General features: G+C 38.0%; 1 protein-coding gene across 3 annotated transcripts in view; it reads right to left on the reverse strand.

Annotated features, from left to right (window-relative positions):
• Positions 1–13,626, reverse strand: part of TOX2 (TOX high mobility group box family member 2) — a 259,168-nt gene extending 245,542 nt beyond the window's left edge. For 2 of the 3 annotated variants that reach the window (XM_063297236.1, XM_063297234.1), the window contains exon 1: positions 13,411–13,626. In XM_063297236.1, the coding sequence (XP_063153306.1) occupies positions 13,411–13,512 (102 nt within the window). In that variant the 5' untranslated portion in view covers positions 13,513–13,626. Of the gene's footprint in view, positions 1–787; positions 829–13,410 lie in introns of all 3 variants that reach the window. The other variant, XM_063297235.1, reaches the window with a different exon arrangement.
• Between the last annotated feature and the right edge of the window lie 14,281 nt (positions 13,627–27,907).

Genomic DNA, 27,907 nt, shown 5'->3' on the forward strand with positions numbered 1-27,907 from the left:
TTTAAATGTACTTTCAGATGCCATATATCAGGATTCCCAAATTAGTTTCCCTCCAGATATATAAAGACTACAGTTCCCAGAATTCATAGCCAATATGGCAAAGGCCTTAGAGAATTGGAGACTAGGGAAGGTTCTATCTCTCATCAGTCTTAGCCAGCAAGACCAATGGAGAAAGATGATGAAAGCTACAATACAGCAATATCTGACAGCCCATCTCCCTTTCTCTCTCTCTTTCAAATTAACAGCTCTTCCTACTGAACAGAAATATTGAAAGGAACCCAAATTGTATGTTCAAAGATAAATCCAGGGAAAACATCACTCTTTAGAATAGAGCAAGTGAAATCAATGGGTCAACATGACTGAGTCTATGTCCAAAGTTCGAGTTAGAAGAAAATCAGAAATAACCACTTATCAGTGGACGAAGTACTGGCCAGTACAGAGTTCTTCTAAGCATGCAGCAGCCACAGTTAATCAAATCAGTAAGCAACAGAGCCCTTGCTTTCAAATAAAGACAAATATTTAGAAAAGAGTCTTAGTGTTATTCATGAACCTACTGACCGTCTTCTCTGAAAGGAAGCCAAATCCAGACATTAAGATGACAAAGATTTTTTTAAAGTTGTAGGCTTGAAGCAGCTGTGAAGATTATACTTCTTTTCCTCCTAAGAGCCCATTACTAAAATGAAATATTGATTGATAATAATTCTCAGAAGGCCAACATTACCATCTGATTTAAATTGGATAGCGCAAAGCCAGTACATGATACATTGCCAAGCAATGGTATACATACCCAATTTTCAAACAGATGGTCTCCCACAATTAATTTGCCACCTTGAAGTAAGAACACAGGATGTCAATTAAATTAATAGAAAATGCAGTGTTAGATGCTGCTGTCTTAAAGTAAACTGAAGATTTTCTCCTCCCTACCATAAAAACTTGTACCATCTAGTGAAACTGCAGCTTCAGCTTCACTGGCACCCAGTCTATCTTGCCTTTGTTTCAAAGAATGTCAGATTCAAAAGCAAGTATCACTGTTATGCACTGCCAGAGCAAGATTAGGTTAGGATTCAATGGCAACATGACTGTTTCACTGACTAGTAACAAAACTGATTTATTTTGACAATGTATTTGTGTATGCACTGATATGATTTGATCCTTTAAACAAAAATGACGTATTATCATGCATTGCCATTGCTCGAAGTTTACTTTTTTCATTCTTCTCCTAATTAATATACTGTATAGATGGCAGAATAATAGTACTTTTTTTCTTCCCTCTTCAAATGGCAGCTGGAAGCTTTTTTGAATCTTTCCAGTATCCATAACCTGCTCAGTAAGTAGGTAGGCAGGTAAATAGATAGATATCTATTTTTAAAAAGCCTTCATTTTCCCAAATGTTTAAACCAGCAAAGATAACCAGCTGAGCTTTCTTCTTTCTCTGAACAAATAGCCATCGAAGATATTGATTATAATCATTTCTACTTTTTCTAGAAGAGATGTGGGATTTCCAGAAAATTGGGAATCTGAAAATGTTCCTATGGAAATAAGTATGATTCTAATTAGCACTGTCATTTCAATACCTATAACCTGTGCAAGTATTTGGTCTACATTATTTTGTGTGAAAAACATTACATCTTGCCTATTTTACAAGGTTTAAACAGTATATATTACCAAACCTGCCTGAAATGGAAAATTTAGCCCACATCTCTCGTTTTAGGTACCTTACCATGTAAATAACAGGGCTACAAATGAAGATCTCCTGGATACTGAAGGAAATCTATACCATATGAGATCACTCAATTCCAGAGTAAAAATGAAAAAGTCACTGACCATGTTAAAAACTTTACACTATCTTCATTATCGTATTATTTCACCCAGGGAAAATGTTTTATTTATTTATTAAATATATTTCTATGTCATCACAATAAAAAAATTACTCTCAGCAGTTCACATAGAAGCACACACACACACACACAGACACACATATTCTGGCAGAATAATCATGACAGTTTCTCAAAAACAACATTTTACCAAAATTACACATGAGTGTTACAAACAGATAAACAAGAAAACAAATTTCTATAGCACTATTAGATTAAAACCAGTATACTTTCATCCTGGCAGAGTAATCTTGCCTTCTTATATACAGTACTTGAAAAGATAGCAGCTGCTAAAGAGAACCTTTTTGCATGTACTTATTTTCCTACCTACCTACCTACCTACCTACCTACCTACCTACCTAAAAGCTCACTTACTTGGGCAACTATTCTACAGCATATAGTCTTGAGGCATGCCTGATTTTGATCAGATGGCAGAAAACACAAACAAAGTTTTGAAACACACTTTGTTGAATTCATTATTCAATCTCAAGAGGGACCTAAAGCAAGACGTATAGATTTGTTTGTTAGATTTATATCCCAATTTTCCTTTGGGAGCTTAAGGCAGCATACATAGTGCTCCTTCCTCACATTTCCACCCAACAATTACCCTATGAGGTAGGTTGGGCCTGACTGTATGTCTGGCCCTAACTTACCCAGGGGGCTTCAATGGCTAATGGTAGACTTGAACCTGGGACTTCTCAGGATGAGACCAACACCTTAACTATGACATTACACAGGTTCTTTTTCTGTTTTTCTGTATCTTTCCTGACATCACTTTTCTTTTCAAATGCATTTTTTTATTCTGTCTGTCTATCTCCCCCTTTAAAATGAAAAAACCTATGGCCAAGAAGAAATATCAGGTTCAAATTAGGACAGGACTTCCAGCATCTTGAACAGCAATGCAAAATAATTAATTTGGGCAAGTACAGTTTGGCACCTTGAGGTAAAAAAATACAGTACTGGATTTGCCATACACAGTATTTATTCAGAGGAAATGAAAAGAGTAGCCCTTTTTTCTACATCTAGTCACTGTTTAGGAAAAAATGTGGTAGGGAGAGGAAAGATCACTTAATACAGCTCAGTGAGAAGTGAGCATGCTCAGAGGGAATAGAGTGGGAGCAGACAGAAAGGTGGGTGAAGGACTATGCAATGTGGTTTTCTGGGGAAAAGGCATGATCCACTTTATAATTAAAAAACATCTTTAAAAAGAAAAAAACTATTTTTGAGGAGCATAAAAAAGATTTTGTTTCATATACAGCACTTTTATGGTCCCAAGTTCTTGTGATCATGCTATAATTAGAAGTCAAGAAGCCACCTGAGTTCCAAGTTCCTACCAGGGACTTCCAAGGCAGAAGGTGAACTGGATAGCTTAAAAACATCCTGGAAAATACAATGGCAAACAACCAGGAGTCAAGATCTTGAGAGCATCTTTATATTTTTATTGATAACTGAAACAGAATCACAGAGTAGAACTGGTCTTCCCTTTGAAGAAAAATATTTCTCAGGCAATGGTATAATGTGATGAAAACTACAGAATGTGAAAGTTGAAAGGGACATTTATAGGTCATCCAGTCCATCTCCCATTTCAGCCACAATTTAGTTAAGTTAGCCAAGTCAGTCCTTCTGCTCTTTTCTTACAATCCTTTCCATTGATCATTTCTTCCACCTGAAGGTTTCATTTTAAAGGCTACTTGATTCTAAGATGATGGAAAGAACATGACTTAGTAACATAGGAATACATTTGCACAACTGTCTGTTTCTTCTAACAGAGAAGGAAAGAATGATGAAGAAAAATGTTATGCAAATTATGCAGAGAACCAATTTTTCTTCTCACTTGCTATCTCAGAAACTAGCAGTTGTTACAGATATTTCTTGATGATTACTGGTGCTACAAACCTACCTATTGCTTAATGTGCCCCAATAATAGTACAGTATTCAAATTTCACACAAACTGTACTACAAATGTAAACAGCAGGCGGTCAGACGTCTTGGATACTTATAAATATATGAAAATAGTCTACTAAGCAGCATGATAGTGCTAAGCAAAATACTCAAAGGATAGTACATGTTTCCCATACCCCTTTATTTTTCTATTGTCAATAGAAATCTACCCCATACATTTTATGGGAAAACAGATGTTCTCATCAGTATATGGGGTAGCCATCTTTTTCTGTGCAATTATCCAGAAAGGACAACACATATTGACATATTGGCTAGTCTTTCATGCATGGCAAGTGCTGCATTTACTAGTTGCTTCAACAGCAGAAGCAGTAGTAGTAATGATAATAATATAATATACAATCCTTAGAGCAGTCTGTAAATCATTAATGTTTGAACACCATGAAAAGACTGTTAAACCATGCAGACTGTAAAGATTCTTTGTTAAAAATCTACACGGAAACACTATTAAGTAAGATAATCAACAAAGAAAAAAAAAAAGAAATGAATGCCTTCTCTGTCACAGTGCCTGCCCTATGGAGCAACATTTCCCCAGAGATTCGGATGGCCCTGACCCTACTGGCCTTCCATAAGGCCCTGAAAAGTTGGCTTTACCTCCAAACACTGGGCTAGAGCATGGGATGAACCTGTCTGGGAAATGAAAGGATTCATTTGCTGTGGTTGGTCTCATTTACTTTCTTTTGGTATTTGCTGTCCTTTCTTTTTGATCCCTTCGTTTTTTATGACTCTAACCACATGTCAGCCACCCAGAATTGCTGTTGGGGGGGGCATAGAAATCAAATAAATAAAATCAGATTTTTCACATTCTGTCCATCTTACATTTGGACAAGAGCTGATCTTTTGGATTTAGAATTCTGTGATAATTTTTTCCAAATTCTTGCAAAATCAGCATAGCTGGAGAATGTTGAATATCTTGATGATAATATCTATCAGTAGTGGCTCGAAAAAAACACACCATTTCATTACAAATTAGGCCTTATTTGTGTATTACTCTGAAATGAGAATGGGGTTAGCTCTGTATTATAAACATGAAGAACATAATGAAAAGGCATTCTATGCATAAGTATTTCCTCATGTGCATGAGATCCTTTTCCAAGTTCAGAGCATCAGAATAGAGGTAGCCTGGCCATATGACATCAAGATAAGCCAATGGCTTAGCCATATTTAAACATTTAATGTACTACATATGTGTGGTGCATGAATAAAGCCTGACACTGAAAAAGGCAATGGCAAACCACTTCCATGTTTTTGCCAAGAAAAATACAAAAACTGTCCATGAAACCACTAGGAATCAAGCTCAACTGGAAGGAGATTTTACCTCTAGTTAATTGCTTGGAAGTTGATGTTCCTCTAGATAATTATTTATAACACCATTGATTTACATAGTGAGAGGGGCTATTACCATGTGGAAATTTGAGAGAGTTCAGAGATGATGGAAAATAGAGGCCCTTTATAACTTGGAGTACGTTCTTCAAAAGAAACAAATCTGGCCTCAGTTTGTTGCATTAAAAGTTGTATTCTGCTATCAAACTGAAAATTAAATCTCTAGGTAGCCTATGACATGATACAATACCCAGAGCTCATATCACTTTTGACACTCTTTAGGAATTGAAACTGCATAGACAAATAAATAAATATAGCAAAAGCCTTGGGGGAAAAAAACTGGAAACAAACTATTCATCATTGAAAAACATTCTAGAAAAACAACATTAGCAGAAAAATCTTTAATGCAGAATGCTTAGAAAAATACAATTAAATGCTTCATTTATGCTGTACAACATAATCCAAATTCTAGTAAAAACAAACATTTGGAGCTTTATTTGTTGGAAGATGAATACAAAAGGCAAATGGCAAGAAAAACTCATTGAATGCACATTAGCCCTCCCAGTGAGTTCACAATAAAATGCTACTGTTAGAATAACCTGAATTCAAAATGGTTTCTGCACACATTTTATGCAGATTAATACAAGCACATAATAAAAGCACTGGTTGAATAAGCATGAGATCTAGATCCTACATAGATGAGTCTGTAAAAATACATGAAGGTTAATAAAAATAAATAGTGCAAAAAAGAAGGCAGTATGGGTCAAAAGAGTCTTCCATACTTCTGTAACATTCCCCTAAATGAAAAGAAACCATGTGTATGCTCTTGAGTTTTATAACCAACTCAGTGTCATACTTTTTATACATGAAGAGCAAAAGGTTTTGTTCCTCAGCAGTGCTTCTCAAAAGGAAAAAGAGGTGTTTTGATGTACGCAACATAAGCTGAAATAAGGATTAATATCTCCAACAGCAGTGTAGAGGTTTCAGCTTTAAACAACATCAAGAATTGAACGTTTGTGGCTTCTGAGTTGCAGATATCTAGCCCAAAAGCACTTGGAAGAATGAAGTTATGTTTAAATATGTTTAGACCTCATGACTACAGAAATAGTACCAGAAATAAATATTTAGTGAATATACTAATTTTATTATTTATGTTTTCATTTTTTTAGCCCCATTATCAAGATTCTTCAAAAGCCAATATAGATTTTTATATTTGAGAATAATAAAATTGCATTACTATATTCTATAAGCAGGACTGTGCAAGTGGAACATGTCCACAAATTTCATCATCCACTAAAATCGAGACAAAAATATGTAGGTTATGTTGCTTACATAAATCCAAAATACCCAGATTAATCTTAGCTTTCAAATGCATTATAGGCCCACAAAGCTAAATAAATTGTTTTTATCCCTGCACTAAAAGTAACAGAACATGTAATAGAGCCGTACACGTACTTTGTTTAAATAGCACACATGTTTTATGCTATTTATATAAATGTAAATTTTCCCATCCTTTCTTCCGATTCATTTAAATGTATGAGCAACTTTAAATGCATCATCCTTTTAACAGAATTAATGAGAACGTGCCATGGCAGCCATGTCTACCATAGTGTTCAAAACATCTTTTTTTTTTAATTCTAAAAGTAACTAGAATAAAGACTCTTCCACACATAAAGCTAGAACAACATTTTCTATGAATGAATAAGTATTCATTATTTAGTTCTGAATCCCTGATTTAATAAAGCCTTTGGCAAAAGAGAGCTTCAAACACTTTCTATTATGCAGATGGAATGAACACATCATCAAAGCTTATGCTGCTGGAAACAGAAATGGTGCATCAAGTGACTCAGGCCATTCTAGAATGTAAAGAATTTTAATGACAAGTTTTTATCCCACTTAACAATACTAAAAATTACACCCCAAATGAGGACCTCAAATTAAAACTTTACAATTCTATACTATTTTCCCTGAAATATTGGTGAGGAAAAAAAATTAAGTTAAAACAGAGCTAGCTAAAGAAGGGGTGATTTTTTAAAAAAAGAAAAGAAAAGAAGAAAAAGAAGCATTTTGTTTCCCAGCATGCCCAAGTGATAAAATATTGTCTGGAGGTGGCAAGTGTTTAACACTGCAATTTACGGTGCAAGTAAAACTCCAAAGAAAACATTCCATAAAAAAATTATTCATTACATTGACCCTACTTTACACAGATAGGGCAAAACTAATTTTCTGGTGAGTTCTGATTAAAAAAAAACCAAATGTACAACAAGTGTTGATAACATTTACCATCTACTTGAACAACAGTGAGTAAATCCTTTTTGATAACAGGAAAATGTTAATTTTAGAACTGATATTAAGAAAAGCAAGGAAAAACAATTATTAGAAGCTTTCAGTAACAATTATTTAAAAGATTGGTTTGATAAAGTCCCTTTATATATAAACTGTGTATACCTACAGTACATGTTTTACAATATAAGGAGCACATTACAAGTTTTGAGCCCTTAGGATTTCCCTTTTTAGGAAGTTGATAACACAGATGCAATGAAAAATCACCCCCTCTGAATTCACTGATTAGTGGCATTTATTATTTTGTTTTCTAACATTCTTTCAGCATGGATTTCTGAAAGTAGAAACACACAATTTGCTCTAGCCACAGTTTTCTGTTTCTTCCATATGTGCATTAAAATAATGTTTTCATCTTGCTGTTTGTAGCTATACAAATAATCACATCAACATTCCTTTTACCCAGTCTTCCAAATGAATAATTTCCCAATATTCAGCCAGTTCTCTATCACTATTATCAGACGCATATTATTGCATGTACACGAAAGAAAAAGTACAATGCCTCTACAAAGGCATGGTAATATTGTTGGGAATTTGTGATGAAAGCTAACAGACCAAGAAGGCTTTAAATGAAGAACTTGTCGATTAACTGAAAGAGAGAGTAAAATGAAAGTTACCAAAAATGCTAATTAAGTTACGCACAGAATGCCATGCCATTTTTTTCCTGTGTTTTAATGTACCAAATCACTCATGCATATGAAGAGACAACACACTCAGATTGAGAAACACGGAATGCAGTAGCAAGAGGAAGCTATGTATATACCCATTTCAAAATTAGAGAAAACTTTATGATAACAGTTGGAATACAACTAGGACAGAGCACTAATCACAGCCAATTCTCTTACAAGATAGGACAGGGAAATCTATCCACCTCTACTTAGTACTCCATTGGCACAAATTAATTGAATTAAAAAAGCAATACTTTTTTATTACAATTATTTTCAATATATTGAATTATCCAAAATATTTCTTACCCGCAGTGTATAAACTTCCAGCACAAAGGAATATACTGCCAAAACCTTCTTTCACTCTACCCCCAACATCTCAAAACATGTCCTGGGGCACTAAGGTCTACCCAAGTAGCCCATAAAGTAAAACTCATGCAAGCTTCTAGCTCTGCACACTTTCATAGTACACCTGACTAGTACTGTGGTATACTGTGGTATGCCTGTGTGTAACATATCAGCTAAACTAATAACACATTTACTACACACCATTCAATATAGTTTTTTTTCCACATTATCGTATTTATTAGATAATGTGACCTTTGAAAATAAAGAATTAACATCCTCATTCTACATGTATAATGAAAAGTAGCCAGATTTTACATCCAGTCAAAAACAGAGACTTTAATCTACTTTTACAAGTTTTCTTAATAAATAATTAAAGAATAAAATACAAGGGATATGACATTAACCATCATTCCTGGGCCTACACATCCTTACCACACAAACATCTTGTATAGTAGAGTGCTTTTTTGCAGTGACAACTTTTGCAGGTGCGGGGAGGGAGGAGAGATGCAGATTACAAAAATCCAGATGACCAGCAGATAAAGGGTATGCTGTATATCTCTGATGCTATCTATGGTTGTCTAGATTTTTGCAGCCTGTATCTGATGGGCCTAAGAACTGGTCCCTTCTGCTCTATAAAGAGACTCACTGAGAGTAGCTAATGCATAATTTCTTACTACCATCATAAAGAATTGTGGGATTTTTTAATAAGAAAATTCTAATTTTCTGCCCACTTTCTGGACGTGTAAATGTATATACAATTTATAGAATGGTAGAAGAATGGTATTGGCACATAGCAACTTGCCTACAGTTTTATAACTAGTAACTACCACTTCTGTGTAGTAACATTAGAAAGCTTTAGAAAAAATCATGTGGGTGTTCAGCTCTTCTTTCAGATATCAATATATACAAGCAGGTTTGTAAACCTTTTTGCAGACTATTCACATGTGAACTTATTTGCATGTCTACATTCACAGTGTAACAAGAACAACGTTTATCCAGCTTAACCCAGTAATCATCATAAGAGTCTTGTAACATAGGTCAGAAATGTTAAACTCCATAGTATTACATACTGGGTGCTCAGAGAGCAAAAATAAATTCTTGTCAAAAATGATCTACTGAGTTTATAGGATTGATACGAAATATGGCTTGTTGTGGTACACAAACGAAATGAGAATTTTCATGTTAAGAATATCACATTCCATAAGGGTGCAAAACAGTTATATTAAAATGTTAGGATGCTTGAAACACACAGTTTCCAAAACAAGCTGGTTCACTCATTGTATCAGAAGTATTAATTAGTCTAAGTATAACAAATGAGAATTTCTGCTTATACCCTCCGCTTCAGCTATTTATATACCTTGTGTTCCACACACATTTCCTCCTGTAGAATTTCTCTCTACCCACCCACAAAAGAAGAAAAATCACTTTCTAGAAGGAAAAAAAAAACCCATGTGTCTGACCTTGTCTGAGCTCAAACGCTAAGCATGGTTGGAACTATATAAAATCACATGAAAACTATATGAAATCACTAGGAGTCAAGCCTGATTTGAAGGAGGCCTTACATTTTAAGGAAAAAAATCATTTCAATTTTTGAGCATGAAAATATATGTTTTAAGTCTTTTTCATGTTTGAACTCCTGGCAATATGAAGAAAAAGGAATTGTTAGGCCTGCCTCATCTATCTCCATCTCCTCCAAGCCAGCATTCTCATTTAATTATAGCAAGTCAAGACAGCCCCTATTCATTCTAAAATGCAACGTAAGGAAGGGCAGAGTCAGGAACTACAAACACAAGCCATTTTTCCCTTTTCATTCAGATCCCATTGAAATTTATTTTATTTTTCTTAACATTCAACTAAACATTCCTTCAGATTTTCCTATTCAAGGACACCTCTCCTTTCCTAACAAACTGCACTTCTGTATTCTCTGGATTTCTCAAATTGCAAGACCTTTGGCATGGAACAATCTACTGATCTTGAAGGAATATAGGTAGGCAACCTGTGGCCTTCGATTTCATGCAGGTAGGAAGAAAAGGCCAAAAGAAAAAAATGGACAAGGGAATCAAAATAGAGCAACCAAAGTATGTGGAAGCAAGAGGAAAGCCCCCTGCAAGTCATCAGTTCAGAACTCATGAAAAAGCCATCCATCTTTCCCTTGGCAGTCTTGCAGATGAAGAGGAAGAGAAAAGAGTAGCAGAAAGAAAATGGGTAATTCATCTATTTTTGGCTCCAGCCCACCCACCGTCAGCAATAACAGCATCTCTTAGATTATGCTGGGGGGAATGAAGCCCCTCAGAATGAAGCTCTCTTCCTCTGTTTTATAGGCTGTGATAACATCTTTGTAGCACACAGGGCAAGGCTGAGGAAGAAAAAAGATTTTAGACTACTACTTCAGCTGCAGCTCTTTTTTCTTTGTCCACTGGAGTTTGCTGTGGTAGAACTTTTTAGCATGTTCTCATTATGTAAATAAAATTTGAAAGAAGTGGAATAATGGTATAATGCAGTGTGTGTGTGTGTGTGTGTGTGTGTGTGTGTAGTTGTTAGCTACTCGTTGGTATTTTTTTTCCTCTCTTGTTTTAAGATCTTGGTAACAGTGGCAACAGCAGCACCTCGTGGCAGCGGTCAGTATTTTGTATATGATTTTTTGCATCACCTCATCCAGAGTCCTTTCAATCAAATTTGAACTTAGCTTTATCTGAAAAACTGACAAAGACTTTTACAGCACGAAGTATGTCTCTTCAGCACTACAGGAAATGGTGATCTTTAAAAGGTGGATTAAAGGGAAATGCCTTTATGCTAATTGCAACAAGTGTATTTCCAACATGTGGGAGGGGATTTTAGTTCCCCCCCAGAATCATTTTCCTTGGGGCCTATATATTGTCAAAGTTTCTTGTGCAGTGCGTCACATTCTGTCTCTTCTTTCTATTAGCAATTACAATTGTAGAGGTTTGTATTACAGTACAGCTTATCAGGTGCACAAATGTCATGGCATTATATCTGGAATCAACAGTGTTTGCACTCCTAAAATACAGAAAGAATTTCACAAGGCATTTCTTTTTCTGCAGAGATTGATATTGCATGAATTCCCAGATGTTCAGTCTGTTCTTTCTGTCAGCAAGTGATCCTTTGTTAAACAATTTTTTAACATTTTTAGTAAGAATATGATACTTGTGTTTCAGAAATAACTGTTTAATATATATGATACATAGTTGGTACAGCTTACATTTCAGGATAATTAGATATTTTCATGGGGATAGGAGACATCAGCATCTAAAACCTATGTTATTTTGAAGAACTCATTATACCACAGAAACAAAACAAACCCTGTACTGAAGCTCTACAACTTTCATTACTTTTATGAAACCACCTGATTATCAGCAACAGCAACACATTAATGTTTAACTAAATAATCCAGAGTTTCAGATGAATTATTTTATTAAAATGTTGCAATACTGTAATTCTCACCCTGAAATAATGGATACTCATATGAAATATTGACGCTCTGATTATGTTCACTTCTTTCTCCTCTCAAGGGTTATTGCCTAGAGCACTCTACACGCTCAAATATCCCTGGGCGAATGTTATTTTTTTTTCTCCTGCTCTCTCACACACACTAAAAGAGTGAAAGGCTTGTGGTAGCACACAGGCAAATCTAGGTTAGCAAGGTTTTTGTGCTGTATTGTAGATTTTATGAAATATACATGAACCTGTCCTCTCAGTTATATTTAACAGGAATAATTGTGTTGTGGGGATAGGAAAAAGACAGCACAGGAGGCTGACAACCAGGAGCCAAGAATCTGAATCCTGACTTAGGGAAATGTTAAACATGAGCATACAAATGCTTTAAATTCTAACCAGAACATGCAAAACCAAATCCAGGTTTGCAGTCTTGCCAATATTCTGACTGCTTTGAGAAAGACAGAAATGTGTTCAGAAAAAACAAAAACAACATACTCACCCTAAAGTATTTCCCCCTTAGCCTACATATTTTCCACCAAGAATCATAGCCAGGCATGGAAGAAAGACACTTAAAACCAGGCAATCTACACCTCCCCCCAACATATTTCTTCTAAAAATTCTCCATTGGGATTTTAGCTGTTGTTTATTTTCCTTCCCACCTATAAGAGTGTTTACCAAAACTAAGAGATGTGATCCGAGGTCTGAAGTGACAGCACAACTAACAACCAACTGCCTCCCTCCTCCTCCTCCTCCTCCTCCTCTCCTCCTCCCCCCACCCCCGCACGCATCCACCCTGAACACCCCGCTTTTGCTGCCAAGATGGGAAAGGCAAGACCACTGCCTTTCAGCCCTAAGCAGGCAGTCTTGGTGCTGTTAAGTAAAGCAGTTTTGAAATTCCCTCCTGCAGGATGCAGCCGCTCGCTTGCCACCTTCCACACTTAGCCTCCCAGAGGAAAAGAAGTTTTCAGCGCCGTTAATGTTGGGTTGGGTTGGGCTGGGTTTGAGAGAACTGGCTTTCTCTTCCCCTTTACGTTTGGCCCTCCAGCAACCAAGCGACCTGGGCACAGGATTTCGGGAACCTGCTCCTGCTTGCCAAAGGCTGCGCCTTTTCCCAATATAGAGAAGCCGCCTGTCTCAAGCGGGGCAAAGGGCTCGGGGAAGGTCGGGCTCAGGGGTGCCATTAAATCAACTCCTTGCCCTGCCGAGACTGGGAGGGCGCGACAAGTCCCGGGCAGTGCAAAAGCGACGAAGTGCAAACCCCTCGCCCCCTCCGCCAGCGCGGGGCAAAGGGACAGCAGTCCCGAAAGAGACTCGCGGAAGGGGGGTGTGGTGACGGGGGGAGCGGGGCGAGACTTCGTACAGACAGTACCATCCTCAGGCGCTCGCATCCTCCACCCCTGCCCAGGCGCTTGACCCCGTCCCTCTCTCCCTCCGCCCCTCGTTACCTTGTTGCAGTGGTAATAGTCCAGGGGGCCCAAGCAAGGGGGGTCGGCCCCGGGCAAAGAACCAACGGCGGTGGGGGCGGAAGGGTAAAACCTAACGTCCATGCCGGGACTGCGCGCTGAGAAGGAGAAAGAGGTGGCGGCAGCGGCAAGAGGAGGCTCCAGGGGGCATGGAACCGGCTCCTCCGGCGGCGGCTGCTCTGCCTCTGGCTCAGGGCGGGCGGGAGGAAAGGGGAGGAGAGGCGGGGAGAGGGAGAAGGGGAGGGCGCGCAGCCCAGAGCCAGCTCCTCTCGCACTCTATTGTTCCAGGCACCGAGGCAGGGGGTGGGGGAGGAGGGAGGGGGAGGGGAAAGCGCCTGGGACCTGCTCTGGCTGGGCTGGGCTGGGCTGGGTTAGCCTCTCCCCGCAGCCTCTCGGGCCGGCGCTGGGACCGCCATAGGGCAGTCCCGAATACCCGCGCCGCGCTTGGGACTTGCCCTGCCCCGGACGCGCCAGGGCTGGCAAGCGAGCAGGAGAGGGCCCGGCGCGTAGGGCAGGTCCATAGGAAAGAGTGAGCTGGAAAGAAGAAAGTGACTGTTTTTCCTTTCCCCTGCCTGAAAGGAAGGGCTCGAAAAACCGTCTCGCGTTCAGGGCTCGCTCTCCGTTCCGCGAGCGAACGAGAACTGTCCCTCGGTGGAGAAAAGAATGGGACTTTGTGGTCCCACAAGAAAAGGGGCGGAACGCCTCTTGTTGGGGATTTGAACCGGGCTGTTCCTAACTCAACATGGGAGGACGGATTGGTGGTCAGGCTTTCACTTTGTGCGGACCTGTCCGGAGCAAACCTTCCAAGGAAGGAGGAAAGCAAAGCTGGTCGTCGGAACGTGGCCCTCGTAATCTGCCTTCATCCACCCGCAAGGGTTTCGGCTGAATTCCAAGTTAGGGCTCAGGCCTTTTCCCAAGAAAGTAACTGGCAGTCCCGTATCTCAGAGAAACTGGGATTCAACTTTTCCACATGCCCCCTCTCCTCTTTCTTCCCCCATATATCCCTATATCAGGGAGCAGAATCTTGTTTCACATCTCAACCGTAGGCGATAAAGGGGTTGGACTAAGCTTAGGGTCCCTTGTCAACGTTTCAGAAAGATGTGCGACCTACTTCAGCCTTGTCAAGCTAGGAGTTCCCTACCAATCCACTAGGAAGTGGGATTTGAATAGAACAGCCTGTTTTCCAATTAGATTTTCCTACAAAGCAGGATTCCTAGAGGTTTATTTAGTATACATTCTACTTTTCTTCCAAGGAATTCTAAGTGGCATGCAAAGGATTTTTGCCATGCACTCACCTACTCACCCGCCCTCTTCACAATAGGCCTATGAGATAGGTTATGCTGAACAACAGCAGCTGGCCCAAGGACACCCAAAATCTTAATGGTTTAGTAGAGATTTGAACCTGGCTCTCCCCAATCCTAATCCAACATGACTGACTGGACTGGATTTAATAATCCATTGAGTAAATCAATATTTTTCAGGCACTCTATCCAGACATGCCAAAAAGAATATTGTTGCATTTTAACAAATGCAATTCTAACAAATCGGATTGTGAGAATTATGCTGCAGGAAATGTATTGGCTTTTTAAGAGTCACAAGACTATTTATTTATTATTCCGCCTTTATTATTTTTATAAATAAGGCAGTGAACATACCTAATACTCCTTCCTCCTCCTCTTTTCCCCACAATAACAACCCTGTGAGGTGGGTTGGGCTGAGAGAGAGTGACTGGCCCAAGGTCGCCCAGCTGGTTTTCATGCCTAAGGTGGGACTAGAACTCTCAGTCTCTGGGTTTCTAGCCCAGAACCTTAACCACTAGGCCAAACTGGCTCTCTTTGATATTTTTGTTGCAACAAACTGTCATGGAAACTGAAGACAGAAGTGATGCATCTTCCATGTATAAGCTTGCCAGAAAAGGCAAAAAAAGTATACAAAGCTGGTCATTATGTGCCAATGCAGAGACAGTAAAACTGGTCATCTCTTAATTATGAGCTTTTTCACAACATAGCGGTATAATATTAAAACTGGGCCTGTACCCCAGCGTAATCCCACATTAAAGAGATATAATAATGCTATTTCCAACAACCTAAGAGATGGCGTTATACATGGACTTCACCAGATGGACAACACCGAAATCAGATTGACTACATCCTTTGCAGCCAAAGGTGGCGGACATCTGTACAGTCGGTAAAAACAACACCTGGAGCTGACTGTAGTTCAGATCACGAACTTCTTATTGCACAATTCAGGATCAGACTAAAGAGATTAGGGAAGACCCACAGATCAGCTAGATATGAGCTCACTAATATTCCTAAGGAATATGCAGTGGAGGTGAAGAATCAATTTAAGGGACTGGACTTAGTAGATGGGGTCCCGGAAGAACTATGGACAGAAGTTGGCAGCATTGTTCAGGAGGCAGCAACAAAATACATCCCAAAGAAAGAAAACCAAGAAGGCAAAATGGCTGTCTGCTGAGACACTAGAAGTAGCCCAAGAAAGAAGGAAAGCAAAAGGCAACAGTGATAGGGGGAGATATGCCCAATTAAATGCAAAATTCCAGAGGCTAGCCAGAAGAGATAAGGAATTATTTTTAAACAAGCAATGCGTGGAAGTGGAAGTGGAAGTGGAAGAAGACAATAGGAAGGACAAGAGACCTCTTCCAGAAAATTAGAAACATTGGAGGTAAATTCCAGGCCAAAATGGGTATGATCAAAAACAAAGATGGCAAGGAACTAACAGAAGAAGAGATCAAGAAAAGGTGGCAAGAATATACAGAAGACCTGTATAGGAAGGATAACAATATCGGGGATAGCTTTGACGGTGTGGTCAGTGAGCTAGAGCCAGACATCCTGAAGAGTGAGGTTGAGTGGGCCTTAAGAAGCATTGCTAATAACAAGGCAGCAGGAGACGACGGCATCCCAGCTGAACTGTTCAAAATCTTGCAAGATGATGCTGTCAAGGTAATGCATGCTATATGCACAATACCCATAGTTCAAAAATAATGATTTTGTAGAGGAGGAATTTTTATAATTTCTGGTACTAATGAAGAAATCTGTTCTTCATATATAAATACAGAAATTGTGTACTGTAATACTAACTGAACTGAAGTACTTTGGCCACTTAATGAGAAGACAGGATACCCAGGAGAAGATGCTGATGCTTGGGAAAGTGGAAGGCAAAAAGAAGACCAAGGACAAGATGGATGGATGACATTCTAGAGGTGGTGGATGCAACCTTGGGGGAGCTGGGGGTGGTGACAACCGACAGGAAGCTGTGGCGTGGGCTGGTCCATGAAGTCACGAAGAGTCGGAAGCAACTGAATGAGTAAACAACAACAATACTAACTGAGGACCTAACAAAGCCAATCACAATTCCCAGATTGTTATATTATTATATTCTTTGGAATATAACATAAAAATTCCAAAGAGCAGGATCATGTTGGGCATAACCATCAACAGAGGAACAGTTATTTGAAGTATTTTTACCTCATTCTTTTGCCCAAAACATTCTCTGAGCATCTTACAAATTAAAAAAAAAGAGGTTTCCAATCCAAAAGAAGTGATAAAAAAGAAATAGAAATAGAGAGGGAGGAGGAAAACAGTAAACTCAGGTACCACTTCTTAAAAGTTACAGAATTCTTACATGATCAGATGGAGACATTTCAGGTAGAGAAGGAGCCAACTGAATGGAGTTCGTATTGTTTTCCATTGCTGTCCTTGATACATGTTTATAAAATAGTTACTGCTTAATAACAATGAAAGGAGAGAAAGAACCTCAGGATTCCCAGATCAAACGGATAGTAGTTAACAAATACTGTATGATCTGAATTAATAACAGGGCAATGACAATAAGATGAGAGAGGGTGCTTGGATGAAATACTGTAACTGCACGTTAAAGGTGGATTTAAACATTTTGGCACAGAAACCATTCAGTTTACAGTCTCAGAAAATTGTAGTCATACTGGGAAGTCATCAGCTAGAAATTGATTGCTATAGGAAGTACAGGAAGTAAAAAGTCATACTGAAATAAGAGGCGCATTCTGCAGTTGAATAACCAACTTTACAATTGTTTTGTACAGGAAATAGTTTAGTTCTGTAGCCCAGTCTTTAGTTCCTCTCAAAAAATACTGTATAAATTTAGTTTGAGACAAAATCAACATAAAAAATGAATGAATGAACTCATGCTTGCATTTTCATTATAATGGAAAAGATTTTACTTTCTTGCCACAAATATGGTGTTCATATATTTAATGCATTATATCATAACTTTGATCTTCCTAGACAGCCAGGAGAAAGTAAGTTCAGTGAGGAAAAACTGCTAAAAAAAAAGTAGGCAATACGGAAAAGACTTTGGGGGAGGGATAGGAATTGGTATATAAATCATGGGAAAAGAGACTACAATATTATTTTTTTTAAAAGTAAGAGAAGATATAGCTGTAAGTCTATCAATAAAACCTCTGAAATAGATTAGGAAAGATATTAGGGAAAGAGCACAGATGAAGTGGATGTCTATCTAAGGAAAAAGAAAAAGTTTATGCCATGAAGCATAACAGCTGTTTAGCTAATCCTTGGTACTGACCATATCAGTTGTAGGAAACATGTACACAAGGAAGACTGAGATTGGCTGTAGGAAATTAACCCCAGATCAACTTTATTTGTATTTGATAGTAACTTTTTTTTTTTTACTATGGCAGGACTGTGACATACATCGAGATTGAAGAAACCAATCTCAAACAATGAATCACAACATCTTTAGTCATTTGGTTTAGTCATTTAGTCCTATTTGTATTAAGTAATAGATGTCATTGTATGCTTCTGGCTGCAACTAAATATACTAAAAAATCTACTTTCCTGCTTTAAAACATTCACAGTGCTCAGAAGTCATTTAAAATAGGCTTAAAGGTAAAACTCAAAATTAAGCATCGTGATTTTTTTAAAAAATATGTGTGTATCAGTCAGAAGGATGATTGATTGATTGATTGATTGAGTGCATGAGCAACCAAATGAAACTAGCAAAAGCCAGGGAAAGAAATGAACTTTCATCTTATATCTGAAAACTAAAAACAATTCAACCATCTAAGCGTCACCCAAAGTAGAGTGAGATCTCAAGTGAATAATGTGATCCCACTTGGTGATTCTGCTGGATCTGTAGTAGTGTATGACAATGCTATAATGATAAACTGACACAAATTAATGTACTCTAACAATACACTGGTACAAATTAATATATTTCCATATTTAAAATAGACAGCCAGTTTGGTGTAGTGGTTAAGGCATCAGGCTAGAAACTAGGAGACTGTGAGTTCTAGTCCCGTCTTAAGCCAGCTGGGTGACCTTGGGCCAGTCACTCTCTCTCAGCCCTAGGAAGCAGGCAATGGCAAACCACTTTCAAAAAACCTTGTCAAGAAAACTGCAGGGACTAGTCCAGGCAGTCTCCAAGAATCGGACACAATTGAACAGATTATATACATATATATATATTTACTCTCCTCCCATTAAAGCCAATGTTAGGTGGTTCTCAGCTTAATTGTAAAAGATAAACAACCAGTTTTAAACTTCGTGCTAAATTTCTTCTGGTAGAGTCAGTTTGCTTTAGAGTTGGAAGTGAAGAGGGTGTTAGTATTGATGTTATTTTCTTTTGCAAATGTTAGCTGCTCAAACTTTCACTCTGAAAAAGTCCCAAAGGAGGAATTCCCTCCTGATTTCTTCTTAGGAAATTTAGTTGAAACTTGGAAACTCAGGGAGTCTGGTGAGAGGGTTGTACAATGAATGGCAGGATATTGGCCACCTCAATAAGTGCAAAATACAGATTCTGTCCATAGGAATAACAACAACAACAAATTATTATTATTATTATTACTATTATTAAATGTATATGCCGCCTGACTTAAAGTGACTCCCAAGAATATATCTGAAATGCTTCTCTCCTTTGAAATAATTTCTCAAACTTTCTCTTTGATTTAATTGAATAAGAGCTGTGCAACTTGAGTTACAATTTTTTGGTACTCTGATCTTTCATTTCATTTCATTTCATTTCATTTCATTTCATTTCATTTCATTGTTTTGTTTTATTTGTTTGGCACTACATTTTATTTATCTATATAGATATTTTATTACCTATTCACCAAGTGGTATTAGTCAGTATAACTGGCACAATACTACTCATTTTAGTTTAACACCAATTTAAAGTCTTTGACTAATGCATGATAATTAAATAATTAAATAATTAAAACTTAACACGTCTAATTAACATAATTAAACAAAGTAATTTTTTTTCTGATTTATTCTGTATTTTTAATGTAACTTTAATTAATTAGTGTTGAGCCTATCAGTCATTTGCATGATAGTGCAATATTACTGTATCAATTAAATACAATAAATATAATGATTATAGTAAATATATAAGACTGCGAGGAGCTCAAAAGTTAAGAATAGGCATTTTCTATATGAAACAGAATTTAATCTCTCTATAAAAGAAAAGGGAGCACATTTTATCACAATAAATAGAGCATTTCCTCAGTTGATAAAAATGGCTTTTATAAACATTCAGTACGTTTATTTATCTACTTACGCAATTATTTGTATTCTGCCTATTCAAAAGGCTATAGGTATTTTACAATAATAAAACATAATTAAAGTCACAATAAAAACCCATCAGTGCTGTCCACTTAATTGGGGTTCCCCATATCAAAGGCCTATGGAAAAGCATAATTTTTACAGCTGTCTTAAATGTTAACCAGGTTTTTGGCTGGGTCTTTCTTTAACTATGTAGAAATGTTTATTCATTCCTTCCTTCTTTCCAGATACATGGTATCCTGCATTGCCCATTTAAATCTGTTCATTAGAGCTATTCAAATTTATATAATGATAAAAGAAAAAGAAAAATAGGGCACAAATCACCCAAAGTAAAAGTAATTTGAATCCTTCTAGGTTTAATGAAAGAATTCAAGGCTGCTCAATTCTCTCTAAGTGAAATTAATGGAATGTTAGTGTTAGCTGGATCCTATTCTTAATTTTGTATTAAATCAAAGGTAGATGTCTTTGGGTAGGGCTTTACTTACTTATTGTCAGCACATGCTATGAAGAGTTTGTGATGGAGACAGTGGAACTCAAATGGGCAGGGGGTGGACTTTACTCTTTATTATGACTAATGTCCCAATTGGAATCTGCTGCTCAAAACTCCATGGACTCACACATGTATACTGTATGTACGTATGTATGTATGTGTGTACGTATGTATGTATGTGTATGTATGTATGTGTGTACACACACACACACACACACACACACACTATTTGCAAAAGTATGGCACCAACAGTAACCCTCCTCCCATTGTGAACAGCAGGTGGAAAATAATTCTATGGTGGAACAAATAATTAAATATGCTCCATTCCACAGTCCTGATTTAGCTCTCCCACTCCACACCCACCAACTATTTGTTTATTTTTAAAATCAACGATCTCATCTGTCTTGTTCCTGAGATGCTAAGGGACAAGGAATTGTTCTCATTTGGCTATTGACTTTTCTAAAATCTAAAATATTAGTTCTAAAATTAATATTTCTCTTATTTAGGATTACAATTTCTTAGAAGCCTTTCCAAAATTATCTGACTGTGTTTGCAAATCAACGCTAATGCTTTTTAATAAGATAGACAAGGTATAGAATAGGTTACCAACTTTAGCTGTACCTGTGCCACATGCAGCATTACATGTTAATGGTACATGTATTTATTTATTATATTTTTTTAAACTGCTCAATAGCCAAAGCTCCCTCACAAACACAGTAATGGTAAAAATAGCATCAGTCAGTTTTTGTCATATTTTGGCCAGTATCACATAAGTGCAATAGTCTATTTTTATCCCAAGCATGTTTATATTATCCTATGCAAGTGAGGATGTCTAATCTAGAGAATAACTTGCAAGCCAACGTACTGCTGCCTGCATCCCACTAACACAGAGGTACATGCTAGATCTGTGTATACTAGAATGTTCATTGAAAAAAATACAATCAGTACAATGAACTTTTGTTGAAAAAAGAGAAAATGGCTGTGTGTAATATAAAAGTGTGCTTCTGCCACTTTGATATGTGGAAGTGAAATTTGCCTTAATGAGGAGAAAGATAAAAATACAGGTAGTCCCTGTTTAGCGACCACAAATGGGACTGGCAACTCAGTTGTTAAGCGAAGTGGTTGCTAAGTGTAGCTGCGACTGTGCTTATGATTTTATTTCAGTTTTCCTTTGCTTTACAGACCTGTGAAAGTCATAAATGTGAGGATTGGTCATAAAGTTCTTTTTTCATCACCATCATAACTGAACGATCACCAAACGAGGCAGTCACTAAACGAGGACTACCTGTTAAGTTAAATGCAGTAGAAATGGGCTACTCTACAGTGTGTATGGTAAAATGAAAAGAGATAGGGTCGAGAACAAATGCATGCTGAATGAATGTGAATTTAACACATAAGTGAAGTGGTTCTGGCCATAGAGGAGTGAAGTGCAAAACAAATATATGAAGAAAGAAGGAAAGGGTTGAGAGGAAGAGGAATACTGACAAAGACTAAACTGAGTTGTTGAAATCCTTAGGAAGAGAGAGGTGAAAAGAGCGAAAGGCAATTAATGAAGTGGTATATGGATGAAGTGAAAGCAAGGATGGTTTGCAAGGGTAGGAAGATATGGAGAGGCAGAGATAGAGGTCTCTCTGCCTAGGGTTTGTGTACTTTTAATAACTTTTAATTTTTAATGTTGATTTTTTATATTTTTAAATGCTGGTTTTATATATGTGTTGTTTTCTTCTTGATTTTTGTACGCTGCCCAGAGTTACTTCTTGTGAGATGGGCAGCTATATAAATTTGATTAATAAATAATTATTAATAATAAATAGTGAATGTTTTGGTGTAAACTACGTTTAGCTGTATTTTCTTCACTTTTATTTATTTATTAAAACATTTATATAGCCACCCATCTTGTACCAAACTCTGGGCAGCTCACAACCAAAAGATAAAACCACTTCTATGTACAATAATAATATTAAAACCAAAAATATTAAAACCAGAAAATATTAAAATCAAAAAAATCTGGCACCATAACTAAACTTAGCTCACCCTATCCTAGCTTTTGAGGGAAACACCAGGTCTTTAGTGCTTTTTGGAAGGTTAAAATGATGGGGGCCTGCTGAACTTCGGGGGAAGGGTGTTCCATAGGGCAAGCGGTGCCACAGAAAAGACATGCTTCCTAGGTCCTATAATATGGCAACATTTAAGGGAAGGGACTAGGAGCATGCCCACCCTATCTGATCTGGTGGGACAGGCAGATGACCTTAGGGAGAGGTGGTCCCACAAATAATCTGGTCCCATGCCTTAAAGGTAATAACCAGCACCTTGAATTGCACCTGAAAGGAAACTGGGAGCCAGTACCACTCGGGCAACAGGGGTATAATGTGGGTGAACCTAGGGGCATCCATCACTGTGCATGCCACCACATTCTAGATTAGTTGTAACTTCTGAGTGTTCTTCAAGGGCAGCCCCATGTAAAGTGCATTGTAGTAATCCAAACAGGAAGTGATTAAGGCATGAGTGACCACAAGCAAGTCCTCCCAGTCCAGGAAAGGGTGCAGTTAGCACACAAGACAAATCTGTGCAAAGGCCCCCTAGCCATGGCTGACACCTGCTCCTCGAGTCTGGAGGACCCCCAAATTGAGCACCAGCTCAGTCTGGGAGAATGCCAACCCATCCAGACTCAAAGTTGACATATCACCTGGGCCTGGGGAGCCAAAGACCCAGAGCCACTCCATCTTGTCAGGGTTGAGCTGAAGCCAATTTGTCCCCTTCCAGACCCTTACCGCCTCCAGGCACTCAGCACTGCAGCAGCATCACCTGCCCGGCAAGGGGTGGAGATGTATAGCTGGGTATCATCAGCATACTGATTATACTGCACCCCATGACATTGGATGACCTCCCCCATTTTTCTTATCTCATGCCTGCTTTTCTTTTGCTTACTATATTCATGTTGCTTACTCTATAAGGAAATAATATGATGGGTATACAGTATATATACAGGCTTATATCAATTGAAGCAAATATTTGTAGCTCAGGGTTGAACTGTGGAGTCCTTGTTGCTCTCTGAGCCTTGTTGTTTTCTTGCAGACGTTTCATTGCCAGACTAGGCAACATCTTCAGTGCAAAGAGAGAGTGGGCCTTGCTCGCAGTTTATATACCGTGGCTTGCCCTGCTTGTGTTGGTGGGGGTGTTGTTCTCTCCTTGGGAGTTCTTTGATTGGGCTGTTGTTTGCTGCTTGGTCGATTGCCTGAGTTAATAGTTCCTTGATCCAGGTGTATTGTGCTGTCTGATGGTTCATCTGGTGTTAATCCTAGTGTTGATTTTTGCATATCTGGGTGTTGATTGCTGGCAAGGGAGTGTACTGGTCTTTTGGCTTTTCTATTGCCTCTTTTGAATGGTATGTAAATGTTGTTTACCTCTATGTGTCTGTTGATGGCTGCTTTGTCTGAGTGCCAGGCTTCCAGGAATTCTCTGGCGTTTTTGGATTTGGCTTGGTTTAGGAAGCTCACAGTTTCCCAGTTGAAACTATAGTTGAGTCTGTCCATGTGTTGTGAGATTAAGCAGTTCTCGTTCAAAAGAGGCTTTTCTATTGCCTCTTTTGAATGATATGTAAATGTTGTTTACCTCTATGTGTCTGTTGATGGCTGCTTTGTCTGAGTGTGAAGCTTTTATTTATTTATTTAATCATATCTTTATTACTGCCCATCTCCCCCACTCGGGGGACAGCTTCCAGGAATTCTCTAGCTTTTTTGGATTTGGCTTGGTTTAGGATGCTCAGAGTTTCCCAGTTGAAAGTATACTGTCACATCTCTTTAAAATAGTATACACAGTACAGGGAATGGCAGTGGTAGAGCACCAGTTCTCTGTCAGGTCCTAAGAATACAGGGAACTAAAAGGCTCTCTGTGAATACTGGAGAACTACAGCAACTCAGAGTAGATCAATGTTTTTCAAACTTGGCAACTTTAAGATGTGTGGATTTTAACTCCCAGAATTCCCTAGACAGCATGTTGGCTGGGGAATTCTGGGAGCTGAAGTCCACACATTTTATCATTGTCAAGTTTGAAAAACACTGGATTAGATGGACCAGTGTTTTGGCAGTATATGATAATTCACTGCATCTGGAACCTACAGAATCCAAATCACTATTAAAACGTAACCAATAAGATGAGTTTATATTATTTATCAATTAACCAAACATTAGACCTATCTCTATATAGGAAATCAAAAGTTTGGGTACAGCCCAGGAATGCTAATTTTAAGAGGTTTAATCTTCACAACTTTTTGTGACTAAGGTCTTCCCACCAAAAATACATTCTGTTTTTAGAAATATACAACACATTAATTTTTTTAAAGGCTGTTAAGAGATTTTCTAGGAGCTAGGTGCTTATTTTACTTGGGTGTTTTGACTGTTTAATATACCAGCCTTGGTAATTGCCAGCAATTGCCTTGCTTTTGGTTTTGCAGTAGAAATTTCCTTTCTTTGTTTAAACAGATTTTTACACAATAGGTAAGCGTCATCGTGTATGTGTTAGATTTCTTGTGTTGTGAGGTAATATGTAGACAAAATAATGTTTTTCCTGTCAAATATTGAGTAGGCATCAATGGCAAAGTGACAGGTGGTTAAATAGCTGGCATTTACAGTGATTTCATGAAGATGTTTTCCTTTTTTGAACAGGCATCAAAAAACTTGATTTGAAAAGAAAGGACTGATGCAATCTGTTTTGCAGCACTATGCAGTTTTATATTTGATTTTAACTTGGTATAAAAGGATATGAAAATACAAGAATAGATTTACTAGGTCAGTTCAATGGTTCCTCTAGCATATGATTTTGCTTGTGATTTAGAATTATCTTGTTTATTTTAATATCTACGCTCATGACTTTAAAGAAGACTTAAGCAAGATTTTTCTGATAAGAAAATGAAAGATAGGAAAAACTTCACCTACTAAATGTTTGTGTATAATTCTGCTTTGAAAGACACAGGAGCTGAGCTAATAAGGAAAAAGAGCTAGTAATTCTATTCTCACTGAAATATTTTAGTATAAACAGTGAAATCTCATACTTGGAATAGGAATTCAAGCAGCTTTCATATCGTTAAGCAAATAAATTATTGATTAGAATAGCCATATATGCATAGAAGGACGTGTGTCTTATAACCAGAGTGTCAGACACTGAACAAACTTCCTAGTTGGTGGCATGCAGCAACAGTGTATCAACTTGAAAGCTATTCTTTAGATCAGTGTTTCTTAAACACCTCTCAGGTGTCCACAAAATCAAAATTATTTCCCCAACTATGATGAAAAATAATACAATATTAAAATCCCATCAAACAATCATGAGAAGTGGTAGAGGCAGTAAATGTGTCAGTTTTAATTTTTAATACAGTAAATACTGTTAAATATAACCCATACAAACAAAAGCTCTTTTGGGGTCCTCCATAATTTTTAAATCTAAATTTCAATTTAAATTAAATAAAGAGAAAGGGAGGAAGAGCACGATCAGCAGCAAGGTGGATGGACTCAGTTACAGTGGCTATGAGTGCACCATTGGGAGACCTGAAAGAACAGGTTAGACATAGATAGTCATGGAGAAAATCTACCTCTGTGGTCACTAGGAGTCGAAAATGACTTGATGGCTCTTAATCAACCAATAATTTTTAAAAGTGGGAAAGGGTCCTGAGAGAAAAAAAGTTTAAGAAAAACTGCTTTAGATTATTGGTTTTAGCTTGCATAGAATATTGTGAAGATGCTTCAGGTAAAACCAGACTTCCTTTGTGCTTGTGGCATAGAATAAAATATGCCAAAATTGACCCATACAGTGTTTTTACTGTTAGTGTGGAATGTTGCATGGCATCGGTATAACTAAGGTCTATTCTTTCTCTATTTTATTAAAAGACATTCTGTGAACGGCTTTTTTGATAGGCAATGAAGATTAATATTTATAGATCTATTTGTTGATGACCATGGTGTGTACTAGATTATAACTCAGAATGATAAGAGGAGGGTGAAGTCAATCTACGTACCAATACCAAGGAAAGGAGACTTAACATATTGTGCAAACTATAACAAAAATATCGGGGATAGCTTTGACGGTGTGGTCGGTGAGCTAGAGCCAGACATCCTGAAGAGTGAGGTTGAGTGGGCCTTAAGAAGCATTGCTAATAACAAGGCAACAGGAGACGACGGCATCCCAGCTGAACTGTTCAAAATCTTGCAAGATGATGCTGTCAAGGTAATGCATGCTATATGCCAGCAAATTTGGAAAACACAAGAATGGCCATCAGACTGGAAAAAATCAACTTATATCCCCATACCAAAAAAGGGAAACACTAAAGAATGTTCAAACTATCGAACAGTGGCACTCATTTCACATGCCAGTAAGGTAATGCTCAAGATCCTGCAAGGTAGACTTCAGCAATTCATGGAGCGAGAATTGCCAGATGTACAAGCTGGGTTTAGAAAAGGCAGAGGAACTAGAGACCAAATTGCCAATATCCGCTGGATAATGGAAAAAGCCAGGGAGTTTCAGAAAAACATCTATTTCTGTTTTATTGACTATTCTAAAGCCTTTGACTGTGTGGACCATAACAAATTGTGGCAAGTTCTTAGTGGTATGGGGATACCAAGTCATCTTGTATGCCTCCTGAAGAATCTGTATAACGACCAAGTAGCAACAGTAAGAACAGACCACGGAACAACGGACTGGTTTAAGATTGGGAAAGGAGTACGGCAGGGCTGTATACTCTCACCCTACCTATTCAACTTGTATGCAGAACACATCATGCGACAAGCTGGCCTTGAGGAATCCAAGGCTGGAGTTAAAATCTCTGGAAGAAACATTAACAATCTCAGATATGCAGATGATACCACTTTGATGGCTGAAAGTGAAGAGGAACTGAGGAGCCTTATGATGAAGGTGAAAGAAGAAAGTGCAAAAGCTGGTTTGCAGCTAAACCTCAAAAAAACCAAGATTATGGCAACCAGCTTGATTGATAACTGGCAAATAGAGGGAAAAAATGTAGAAGCAGTGAAAGACTTTGTATTCCTAGGTGCAAAGATTACTGCAGATGCTGACTGCAGTCAGGAAATCAGAAGACGCTTAATCCTTGGAAGAAGAGCAATGACAAATCTCGATAAAATAGTGAAGAGCAGAGACATCACACTGACAACAAAGGCCCGCATAGTTAAAGCAATGGTGTTCCCTGTAGTAACATATGGCTGCGAGAGCTGGACCATAAGGAAGGCTGAGCGAAGGAAGATCGATGCTTTTGAACTGTGGTGTTGGAGGAAAATTCTGAGAGTGCCTTGGACTGCAAGAAGATCAAACCAGTCCATCCTCCAGGAAATAAAGCCAGACTGCTCACTTGAGGGAATGATATTAAAGGCAAAACTGAAATACTTTGGCCACATAATGAGAAGACAGGACA

This window comes from Candoia aspera, chromosome 3 (assembly GCF_035149785.1).
Source record: "Candoia aspera isolate rCanAsp1 chromosome 3, rCanAsp1.hap2, whole genome shotgun sequence".
Taxonomy (NCBI): domain Eukaryota; kingdom Metazoa; phylum Chordata; class Lepidosauria; order Squamata; family Boidae; genus Candoia; species Candoia aspera.